General features: G+C 43.6%; 1 protein-coding gene and 1 pseudogene across 1 annotated transcript in view; both read left to right on the forward strand.

Moving 5' to 3' along the window:
• Nucleotides 1-7,178: 7,178 nt before the first annotated feature.
• LOC124723912 lies at nucleotides 7,179-7,296 on the forward strand (annotated as a pseudogene).
• A 3,019-nt stretch (nucleotides 7,297-10,315) lies between these two features.
• The window catches only part of LOC124721217 (putative uncharacterized protein DDB_G0271606), a 30,353-nt gene continuing 28,161 nt past the window's right edge, over nucleotides 10,316-12,507 (forward strand). The window contains exon 1 of the mRNA XM_047246068.1: nucleotides 10,316-10,430. Coding sequence (XP_047102024.1) covers nucleotides 10,428-10,430 — 3 coding nt within the window. The 5' untranslated portion in view covers nucleotides 10,316-10,427. The remainder of the gene's footprint in view (nucleotides 10,431-12,507) is intronic.

The following is a 12,507-nucleotide window of genomic DNA, read 5'->3' on the forward strand; positions in this document are numbered from 1 at the left end:
TCAGTGTGGGATCCGTACTAGATCGGGTTGACGGAGGAGATAGAGAAGATCCAAAGAAGAGCGGCGCGTTTCGTCAGAGGGTTATTTGGTAACCGTGATGCTTTACGGAGATGTTTAGCAAACTCAAGTGGCAGACTCTGCAAGAGAGGCGCTCTGCATCGCGGTGTAGCTTGCTCGCCAGGTTTCGAGAGGGTGCGTTTCTGGATGAAGTATCGAATATATTGCTTCCCCCTACTTATACCTCCCGAGGAGATCACGAATGTAAAATTAGAGAGATTCGAGCGCGCACGGAGGTTTTCAGACAGTCGTTCTTCCCGCGAACCATACGCGACTGGAACAGAAAAGGGAGGTAATGACAGTGGCACGTAAAGTGCCCTCCGTCACACACCCTTGGGTGGGTTGCGGAGGATAAATGTAGATGTAGATGTAGATACGATAAACCGCAATCGCGATAGGCTATAATCCGACGTTTATCAAAGTCGGAAACGTGATGGTACGCATTTCTCCTCCTTACATGAGGCATCACAACAACGTTTCACCAGGCAACGCCGGTCAACTGCTGTTTGTGTATGAGAAATCGGCTGGAAACTTTCCAGCACGGTGTAGGTGTCACCACCGGCGCCAACCTTGTGTGAATGCTCTGAAAAGCTAATCATTTGCATATCACAGCATCTTCTTCGTGTCGGTTAACTTTCGCGTCTGTAGCACGTCATCTTCGTGGTGTAGCAATTTTAATGGCCAGTAGTGTCTAAGGTGATAACTTTGTGGTCACACCATGTTATATCCTAGCCAGTAATGCCACCCGAGCCCGCTGCCAAAAGGTTGGCAGCATCAAAGTCCGGACGCCGTCCGCATAAGCAGCGCCAGCGAGACAGGAAATCGCCGCAAGTCTGCGCGCGCCACCGCTGGCTTCTGGCTTCTTAAGCGCTGGAGTCGCGAGCGCTAGCACAGTTCTGTATTCGCCGCTCAGTTGTATACTCGCCACCGAATTGTGTACTTGCTAGTCAGTTGTGTGTTCATCGCAGCAGAGTTGTTGTTTGTCGTCAGCCGACGCTGACCTAGCCGCTCCGACTCGAACTAGACAGATCTCTGTAGACACGGAGTTCACTATTGTGTTTCTGTATCTTCATCAATAAAGATAAGTACCGACTTTTATTTAATCAGAGTGTTTGGGTTTTCATCTTTCTGTTCACTGTTCCAGCAGACCGGTCGGCCCGCTATTAAAAGTGTGGCGGTGACTTCGTAAGCCGTTTCTACCGCGAATTGTTTGTCGCTACGAACACCGCCACAAAACACCAGGACTTGTGATCTGACATATATAAATTTATTACTCTACATTTGGTGGTCATCAACGTCAAACAGTCTATCCCGTCGTCTTATCTACGTCCGCGAAAAATGGCTTGTTACCCTGGTTCCCCATGCTTCCATCTCAACTTTTCCTTTTCTTCCTTTTGCTGACACATACTCGTAGATCCAGTAGTCACTTGAGAGGGGTTGTAACGAGGTATGGTTTAATCGTAGACTGATGATGCATTCTAGAGAGAGGGAGATGATGCGAATCTCTGACTTTATCCTGCGAATGTGAGAATACTTTGTAAGTCCCGGTCACATAGGGGGAGGAGCAAATCATAGTAAAATCTTGCCGGGTTTAAAAAAAAGTGTTTCAGCTAAGGAACGTAATTTTTGCACCTCCTCTCCGCTGAATGCTATTTCCTACACTAAGAAACGGTATTTGTGTCATGTGATGTAAGCAGCGTAACAGGGTTCACAGTATGTCCACATACATACGACCCTTTGAAAGTAATGACGGGGGTGGTTTAGCGATGATGCAGAAATTGACAACTGCACTGCAATGACATTGGCCGACAGCATCACGAGATCGATGGGATGAGACGCTTTGTTAACGTGACAACTCGTCGGGAGTGGTGGTTTGGACGTCAAGTAATTGCGTAAAATGCGTTGAAATTACGGAAAACATGGTAAAATTACGAAAATTGATGGAAAATAAGGAAAACTGGTGAAAATATGACAATAAATGTGGAGGATGAGGGTACTTGTATGCTCCCCTGTGTACATGAAAATCGTTCCATTCCTCCACTGGTGGGATTGACAACTGATGGTACCTACCATCCATGCTCTATAGGTTTAGGTCCTGCAGAATACCCTCCTGTTCCACATGCAGTTATGCATTGTAAGTCGCAGAAATGAAAGACACCATGGCAAACAATGTCGGGGTCAGGATGACTACCACCTAGGACACTGAAACAGTGATCACATACCTGGCAATATGCACCACCGGCCGGCCGGGGTGGCCGAGCGGTTCTAGGCGCTACAGTCCGGAACCGCGCGACCGCTACGGTCGCAGGTTCGAATCCTGCCTCGGGCATGGATGTGTGTGATGTCCTTAGGTTAGTTAGGTTTAAATAGTTCTAAGTTCTAGGGGACTGATGACCTCATAAGCTAAGTCCCATAGTGCTCAGAGCCATTTGAACCAATGTGCACCACCAACATGAGGAATCAATGCTCTGGGTCTCTTCGAAAACAGAACACCGAGACATGTGCTACCCCATCACTGTGGAATGAGATTAACTGTAGAGGTCATCACTCATCACCTTCGGATAGCTGTTTGGAAGAGCTCCACAATGCCGCAAACTCTTTCAGTTTCCAAATATTGAAATGTCTTCCTCATTTCTGTCAATAAGAAACATCGCCTCTGTCTTTTATTTCAACCATCCTGTGTGTTATGGAAGCAACTCTTCAGTTTTCTGTGAGAGCCGATGGATTGAAACGCGTTAATGCCAGTTCAGCACGTGACACAGACCTCAAAGTTAGTGTAGAAAAACCAAAGCTGTAGTCATACATTGCTTGGATGTGTTACAACAGAAAACCAATGTATCAAACTGCTTATGAAAGAACAACGCAGGAACCCTCTCTTGTGACTGATAGTCTGTGAAATATGGTCCTCCTACAGTACAGGTGACAAACCTTTACACAGGTCTGTGCAAGCAACTTCGATCAATGGCCAACTGCTACAATGGACCAATAGTGTATGTTTAACATGCTCGATGTCAGCACGCAATGATATGCGTTTTTGATATACTGGAAATGGTTCAAATGGCTCTGAGCACTATGGGACTTAACATCTGTGGTCATCAGTCCCCTAGAACTTAGAACTACTTAAACCTAACTACCCTAAGGACATCACACACATCCATGCCCGAGGCAGGATTCGAACCTGCGACCGTAGCAGTCTCGCGGTTCCGGACTGAGCGCCTAGAACCGCTAGACCACCGCGGCCGGCGAAGTTTTTATAGTTCTTAGTTTTATTTCATTGGGTGGTACAAAAATAATGAGGAGAGAGAGAGAGAGAGATAGGGTGTGTGTGCTGTCATCGAAGCCTCTGACACCATTGTGCTGTCATATTTCAAATATAGTAATCATAGAAATACGATAAAGGAGACCATGATAGGTAGAGAGTGATATTTATAGACCATCATTTGATATCAATGAATTATAAGAGTTCTGATTGTGAATTTCTTTGTGCACTCCATGTGTACTCTGCATGGTTATAAATTTCCTCCTGTACATTACTGTGCTATTTTTCGCGTTGTGACAGCCCTCTACCTAGTTATTGATGGGTCGAGGACTAGACAGCCTTCTAACTAATGGAACAGTGCTGTCGCAATGTGATGGGATTTCGAGAGAATTAGAACGTGTCTGTGACTTGGCTGGGGACATCTCTTACTAATGGAAACGTGCTGATTCAAAGGCTATAAATCGAAGACTGGAAGTTTCGTGAGAACACGGCAGGTATTCGATACTCTGATGCAAGGGGAATTGAAAGGTAAACTCTATGCTGCTTCTTCTAGGTGTTGTGGACATATTACAGTCTCTCACATTTGTATCGCAAAGTGACTGCAATGAGAAAATAAGAAGCTAGTATGAAGATTTTTACTGAGAGACAATCATCAGTAGAAGTTCTGTCTTTTGGGTTCTTGATACATAAGAGAGAATATTATTTCGTGAAATTTGTGTGCCTATAGATGGATGGACCGACATCTTACTAGGTGGACTTAATTGACATTTACATCTATATGCTTACGCCACAAGCCGTCATATGGTGTGTTGTGGAGGGTACCCTGTGCCACTACTAGTCATTCCCTTTCCAAGTCCACTCGCAAATAGAGGGAGGGAAAAAGACGGCCTATATGCCTTGGTATCTTATCTTCATGGTCCTTATCCGAAATATATGTTGGCAGCAGTAGAATCCTTCTTTGGTCAGCTTCAAATGTCAGTTATCAGTAGTGTTCCCTAAAAAGAACATCGTCTTCCCTCCAGGGATTCCCATTTGAGTTACCTGGTGAATGTAATTAGACTTCTGGAAAAAATACTCGCAATGTAAAGTGACTCTTGCGATCAATTGAATTAATTAGTCCATTAACTTGATATCAATAATGTGCCACTGGGGGCCGGCGGAAGTGGCCGTGCGGTTAAAGGCGCTGCAGTCTGGAACCGCAAGACCGCTACGGTCGCAGGTTCGAATCCTGCCTCGGGCATGGATGTTTGTGATGTCCTTAGGTTAGTTAGGTTTAACTAGTTCTAAGTTCTAGGTGACTAATGACCTCAGCAGTTGAGTCCCATAGTGCTCAGAGTCATTTTTTTGTGCCACTGGGTGGGTGGAAGCAAGAGCTAGAGAACCACAGATATGATTCAAGAGATGGAGCATAGTCAGGTGTTTTTTCGTTGCTGTGGTATCTTTCAACGAACTTTCAGTTTCCCACTTACTCAGATAGAGATGACCACTGCAATAAGATCAGCTATATTACCGAATTTATAAAGTGATACATAGTATAAACCCGATATTTATAACTGGTCTATGCTGTTACCTTAAGAAACTTCGTATGTGATGAATCATTGGTTACTATAAGAGAGTTTGACAGTGAGGAAGCACCCCGTGGCAGAAGTAGATCTTAGCACTCTGTCATGAGCCAAAATTTGAGTTTAATATTCTAATCCTCTGATGCAGGACGTAACAGACATTAAGCTGATCAGAACAGATTTTTTATCTGATGATGGAACACTTAGAGGAAACATAGTCTATGCCATACTCTTACAGATTTATCACAACAAGTAACGATACTTTAGCGACGTGAAAATGTGTGTATGCCCCAGTTTTTTCTGTCTTCGAATATTACTCGTACAAAAGGGAGAAATTCACATTTTGTGTGAGAAATTCGAGGTGTATAGTCAACAACATTTCTGTATCCGGTTGGGTAAAGTGGATTTTTTAAACTGTACAAAAGCTATGTCGGGTTGCGATCACAATTAGAACTACATGTCCAAGCCACGCCTGCTTCTCTCACAGTATGCCGCAGCCAGTGCCATGAGTGAGGACGAGATTTTGGTCGACCAGAAGTTGTGGATTAGGTTAACTTATGACAGGTGGATAGTTACAAAGAATGCTCCGACCTGTCGGCTCTTGTCCACAGCCATGGTGGACTTAAGTTCCGGCAGCGGCGCTCTTTTAATGACTGACTAGAAAGTGAGCAGTATGCTGGGTCGCGACAACAAAAGCGGACTTGAGTGTTGTGTGAGATTCTATTTGGTGGGTGTTTGTACTCGACAATTATTCCCTACATGTAAATTGACCAGTTGACTGCTTGGTGACAATAGTGGGGCAAAGCGTTCATCAGGGCGTTTTGTTAGTGAAGGTTGCATACATTCAGGTGCAATCTTGATTTATTTGTGACCTCTCCCCTCCCCTTAATCTATTGTTCTGCTAAGTGGTTTATGAACCCCTGGGGTTGATTTATGACAACCTGGGATAATCTATCCTTCTGAGAAACCGTCCACCCCTCCTCTCCCCCTCCTCCTCACCCACACCCTCACCCTCCCCTACCTCATCTGGAAACACACCCTCACTGATACAAGCACATTTTTGATACCAAATTAATTGACTAATTAATTAAGTCGGTCAATTAATTAAACCTTCCCAATCTGGGAAATCGCCAGCCTCTCCCTCCCTTCCCCAACCTGGAAAATGGACGGTCTGTGCTGTAAAGGAAGGATCTCACCACAGGAAATTCAATTCCACAGCAAAGGATATACTGTTTATTAATAAAATTCAGTTTTCGGGGGTTGGATCTCTTGCTCATCAGTCTCTGCTGCACTGTAAGATGCAAGTCTTATAAAATTGATCGAAAAGAAGTAATTAAATAGATCACTTCTTTTTATTCCGATTGGACAAGGCCTACTGTCAGAATAACTCACTGCACGCAATTACACTCTTAAAAATCTTTTGCGCCGATCACTGGGCATTGCGTACCCACACCCCAAAAGCTTCACTGGGCTGGCCTCTTGGGCCCTGTGATCGCTGTCATGTCAGCTGCTGCACTGCCAGCCACCTCATGCAACGTGCATGCCGTAAGTCACACTAATCCCGAAAGAAGCGTCAGGTGGCGGCAACCCTTTAATATTTGATACCCGGGAAATTCCTATCAAAAAGCATGCTCTCTCTCCCTCTCTCTCTCTCTCTCTCTCTCTCTCTCTTTCTCTCACTCTCTCTCCCTTCTCTCTTGACTGGCTAATTCCAATGTGTGAGAGTGAGTGAACGAACCTTTCCAAACTTGTCGACCATGGTATCCCCAAATAGTGCAATCTGATTGGTTTCCGCCAAATTTGCAGGCAGAGCTTGAATCTACATAAACCCTACCCCCTCCACCCCCGGCCTCATTCTACTATTGTTCGCAATTGTCTCACGTCCTTATCTTACTCATGTGTGTGCTACCAGTTTATTTGGAAAAATGAAGCAATCAGTGGCAAAACCACTGGCAGCTAACGCCCATGGCAGTGGGTATTACCTGGTAAATTGTTATTCATATCAAAAACTGCAACTTTTTCTTCCACTAAGAATTTCGTAGGAGCATATGATATACATTTCGTGTTATTGTTTTAGCACATATCCACCAAATTGTGGACAAAATGAATGCTGAGATGCATCAGCAGCAACAACATCATAAGTAGTATATATATTTTTCTTCACATACATAATAAGATGGTGTTATTCAGTGGGCAGTGAGTGAGTCTTTGCTGTTGTACATGATTTCGAAAATCATTTCCCTAAGAATTTAGTAGTATTGAATACATGTCGTCTTATTGTTTCAGTATATGGCCAACATGGCAACGGCGTTGCTGCAGTGGATACACCGGTTCCCGTCAGATCACCGAAGTTAAGCGCTGTCGGGTGTGGCCAGCAATTGGATGGGTGACCATCTGGGCCGTCATGCGCTGTTGCCATTTTTCGGGGCGCACTCACTCTCATGATGCCAATTGAGGAGCTACTCGACCGAATAGTAGCAGCTCTGGTCAGAGAAAACCATCATAACGACTGGGAGAGCAGTGTGCTGACCACACGCCCCTCCTATCCGCATCCTCAGCTGGGGATGACACGGCGGTCGGATGATACCGATGGGCCACTTATGGCCTGAAGACGGAGTGCTTTATATGGCCAACATATAATTGGGGAGCTGGCCTTTAAAAGCCAGCAGCAGCAGCAGCATCATCAGCATTGTAAGTAGTAAATATATTTTTCTTCTTCATAGTACTGTGTATACATAATATGTTGCTGTTTGACAAAAATTTCAGTGTATATGTAATATGGTGCATATTCTTTGTTGTTGCTGTAGACGATTTCCTGGAATAATAAGAAGATGTACAGGGATAGTTACGTGTTAGGGATAAGAAGGAGCCATCGCAGATCTCATGTAAGTGGTAAGTGCATATTCTAAAAAAAAACTTCGCGTGTGTACATGTTTTTATTACTAAACAAATTAATCTGTGGTTTTAGGTGACAGTGAGATGAACAGATGGCTCTTCCACAATTCTAGCGTGGACAAAATGCCACCATAGGTGGAGGAGATGCAGAGAGGCATTCATCGACGTAAAGAGATGTCGGATGACCTGAGAGAGATGCCAAAGAGCCAGAGTGAAATAGGTAATACATACTCACTCTCCTAACAAATAATCGGAATTATTTCTTTCCTTGCAGAAGCTGGTGGTGTCTGGAACGCTGTGCTAACTGTGTTCGTTATTCTTTCTCTACAGCACCCCCGTCGTCCATGTAATGTGCCGTGGCGTGGGTACCGGGTGCAGCAAAGCCAGATTTCTCAAAGTGGGGCCCAGTGAGGCATCTATCACCGGCAAGGGTGCCACTAGTCGCCGCCTGGGAAGCCGCCGCCGCTGCCACCCCCGCCAACGCCCTCCCCCTCTCCCCTACAGCTCTACTTTGGCGTCCAAAGGCCACCTTGTATGAGGTGCAAAATAACAATAAAGAAAAAAAATTTATTGTTATGCTAATTGATTTATGACCCTCTGAAGAAATATGTGAAAGATGTTTTCTTTCCCAGTGGGAAAGAAAGATCTGTATTATTGCTATATTCTTGTGGTAGTCAGTGTGGAAGAACGGTTTAGAGCATCGTACCTGAGGACAAGGAACTTGCTCATCTGGTGACTCCAAATGGCTCGACGGCACAGGTACAGCCATGGGACGTATACAGCTTGCGATGTTGGAAGAACTTTGTGCGGAGACTTTCAGATCTAGTTCTGTCGAATGATTATGATTTCAATCTCCACTTGAAAAACAATATAATCAAACTGCAGTCATTAGTACATAATCAATTTTCTTTGCCAAGGATTACTAATGTACTGAAATATGTCATACAAAACAGGATGTTTAGAGGATCACCCGTGACAGTTTGAAACTCTGCTGAATTTTGTTTTATATTGTCTTCTCCATCGTGCATACTGCATGAAGAAATTTCGTTCATTTTGTGTGCATAGTGTAAAAAACGTTATGCATTTCGTTACAGATTATCTTCATTGCAATTAGTTCCTTTCATAATAAAGAGTTAAAATTAGATTAGTAATATGTTTATATATTTATTTAGCACTCCGTCGTCAGGCTACGAGTGGCCTACCGGGACCATCCGACCGCCGTGTCATCCTCAGAGGAGGATGCGGAAAGGAGGGGCATGGGGTCAGCACACCGCTCTCCCGGTCGTTATGATGGTATTCGTGACCGAAGCCGCTATTATTCGGTCGAGTAGCTCCTCAATTGGCATCACAAGGCTGAGTGCACCCAGAAATATATTTATTTAGGTATATTGAAAATACTCTGACAGCGCAGTATGTACAGCTTATTTTCCAAGAATAGTATTTCAGAAATCAGCTTTGTTACACAGGGATTCATGCGGCTTGAAAGCTTCATTAATTTACGTTATAACAAAAGTTTTCATTTTTCAAAATTAATTGATGGTGGGGGTATTTTGCAAATTTTCAAGTTATTACAAAAGTTGATTATATAGTTTTCAAGAGCATTAATAACATATCAACTTTTATACAAAAATTTTATGCATCATCATTTCGAAGATATTCCCTCTAAAACTAAAATATCAAATTACCTTTTGGGGTGTTTTTTTACGCCTTAAAAGTGGTATTGGTCACAAAAAATACATACTGCACTATTTTGCCCCCTCTACACACCCGCCAAGTTTCATCATGATCGTTTATTAACATCTGGGAATGTTGCCTTGTTGGTTATCTCTAAGGCAGAATTTTGATGTTTGTCTACACTAGGGGATCAATGACAACTGGGTAGCGCAGATAGGACAATGATCTATTGGCAAGAGTACGTAGCAAGTAATATAACATAATTTACCTATAGCATTAGACTGAGATAAGGCACTATGGTTTTGGAATGAATAAATCGAGAATCAAAATGATATACGTAATATGCAGTTCCTAAATTGTCACATTGCAAAGGAGGACAGTAACATATGTCACTACGAACTAGTATTAATCTAAGAAAAGTTAAATAAAAGTGTTGGGTAGCTGTATTTCTCCAAGTAATTAAATTACAGCCACTGAATTCAACCAGCAGTGTCGTGGATAACTTAATATTTGATTATCTCTCTCATTTAGTGAATTATCGGAATAGATGACTTCAGAATTCGCCTTACTGCAATGGTAAACCCCCCGAAAACATCGACTAAAAATGTCTCATCCAGTTGCTCCTCGGCACATGTGCACCGATGTCGGAACTGAATGAGGCAAGAAATTAGTAAGAGTCGTGCTGCAACGGTAAATAACAGCCTCCGCCGCAGTAAATACATGACGGAGTGGGAATTCTGGCCTGTGACACGGATGACCCGTGTTTAGACTTCGGACGCAAGGAATCGAGATCAATGACGCTCGGGACCCGGCGCAGGTTCCCACTCCCGCCTGCGAGATTTCGTCACATCTCAGTATAGACGAAGGTCAGTCCGGAGTTATCAGAGGGAAGCACCAAAGCGTCGGATAAAAGAAGACGCTGAGCCACCAGCGGACAAGTCTGCAAGTGATTAGCAGCCGCCGAACATCTCCAGACTCAAATGGTGAGTTACGGTCACCTCTGTTTTGTTGAGAAGTAGTATTGGTGCTCCGACAGTAGGCGATCGATAGAGGGATAGCTCTGAGAGAGCTTCTCGTGTGCTTTGTGGATGGGTACTGAGGTTCTGCTGGAGACACTGAATCGATAATTGTCTTCGGAGTTGTCGGCATCTTATGGGTTGATTTTCTGTATAAAACAGCTGCTAGATTCCTGTCCAGAGGCCAGTACAATTTCTAAATCTGTATCTACTTCTTTACTCTTAAAATCACTGTAAAATGCATGATAGAGCGTGCTTCCCACAGAACCACTTCTTATGGCTTCTTTTCGTTTCATTCGCGTACGGAGAGCCGGAAGAATGATTGATTAAACACCTCTGTGCTTGTTCCGCGTGAAGAATATGGCGTTAAACATCTGCATATTCATTTACACTCTGCAAGCAACGGTACTGCAGAGTATCAAGCAATCCGCTGTTGGAAAAATTATATCTGGATGACAGGACGGTGAACTGAACCCCCTCCTCCAATGTTTTGGAGCGGGTGTAGTCACCAGAGACGGTCTTTGTTCGTTTAACGTTTTTATCAAAACTATAACAGGCAGTCAAATGAAAACGAGACAGATGAGAAAAAAGGAAGTAAATTGTTTGTTATTTGAAAAGGATAGCCATAAATGCTATTACATTTATCCCACTGTGAGACAGACGGTTAATGCTTTCATAGAAAAACGTTTGCGGTTGCCTACGGAACCACGATTGTATCCATGTGTGCAACTTTGGCAACATGTGGGTGGGTATTTTTCCTGCAAGTTGATTGGACTACACTGTAGAAGTTTCGCTGGGAAGCGCTTACACATCCTTCATACAATCCCGAGATATCCCCACGCGATTTTCATAATTTTGGAGCTCTGAAGAAAGACATCGTGGCAGTCGATCTGCTTCGGTCGAAGAGATGCACATAGGTACAATCGTGGTTCCGTAGGCAACCGCAAACGTTTTTCTATGTGGGTATTAACCGTCTTGTCTTACAGTGGGATAAAGGTAATAGCATTTATGGCGATTACTTTTCAAATAACAAACAGTTTACTTTCTTGTTTTCCATCTGTCTCGTTTTCATCTGACTGCCCGTTATATTTTTATTTAAACACTTTATTATCACGTTCAAACTTAATGTATCAGTATGTAACATGCGAAGAAAGTGTGATTTATCGCTCTTAGAGATACATTTGCATTTACATCGCTGTTGCACTACGTTCTGAGTACTGACAGAACTTGGGACACGTTAGATTCAGTGTGGAAACACAGGCTGTTAGAAGCATTCGACTCATTCCCATCCATGCCACTTCTAAAACTTTACACAAATGAATTATTGGGTTGCATGGGGTGCATTAAAGATATTTTCAAAAACTTTGGAGGCTTCTTTCTCACTTCAAAAAAAGGCTAGTTGTAAATACAACGCTGAACAATGGCAGGATTTTCGTTTCGTTAGCAGACAGATAAGATTTTTATTAACGGCCACGAGAATTTTGATGGACTCAGAGCAGCATGGCTGTGTCAAAACGCGTTTCCACACAATTGGCAGCTGAGTCAACCAAACTTTACTTCTGTTTATCGTGTCTTTTCTTTCATTAACAACTGAAAAACGAAGGATTTTGGACATAGGTTTGGATTTCCCGCCTTAATTCCTGTTCCTGGTGTGAGCAATCCGCTTCTGAAGTTTGTAAAACTATTTGTGATACCCCCTGCGCAAAACATCCGCATTTCCACGAAGGGCCGTCGGATAGAGGCCCGCATCTACCGTAGGCCTATATCCCAGCAATTATGGAACACGTTTTATACATGCGTATTATGGCACTTTTGCACAGCGAAAATTCCCCTGTACGACTTAACACAGACTTCGCAAACAGCGATCTTGCGGAACTCAGCGCGCTCTGTTTGGATGCCGGTGTAAATCGTCGGCTGTGAAAGTAAGTTCTGGAGCACCGCAAGAGAGTATTATAGGTCTGTTGCTGTTCCACATATAAATTGCTTGATGTATAATGTCGAAAGCGCCGCGAGGCCGTTCACGCATGGTGCAACATTATAAGCG

Source organism: Schistocerca piceifrons, chromosome X, assembly GCF_021461385.2.
Source record: "Schistocerca piceifrons isolate TAMUIC-IGC-003096 chromosome X, iqSchPice1.1, whole genome shotgun sequence".
Lineage (NCBI taxonomy): Eukaryota > Metazoa > Arthropoda > Insecta > Orthoptera > Acrididae > Schistocerca > Schistocerca piceifrons.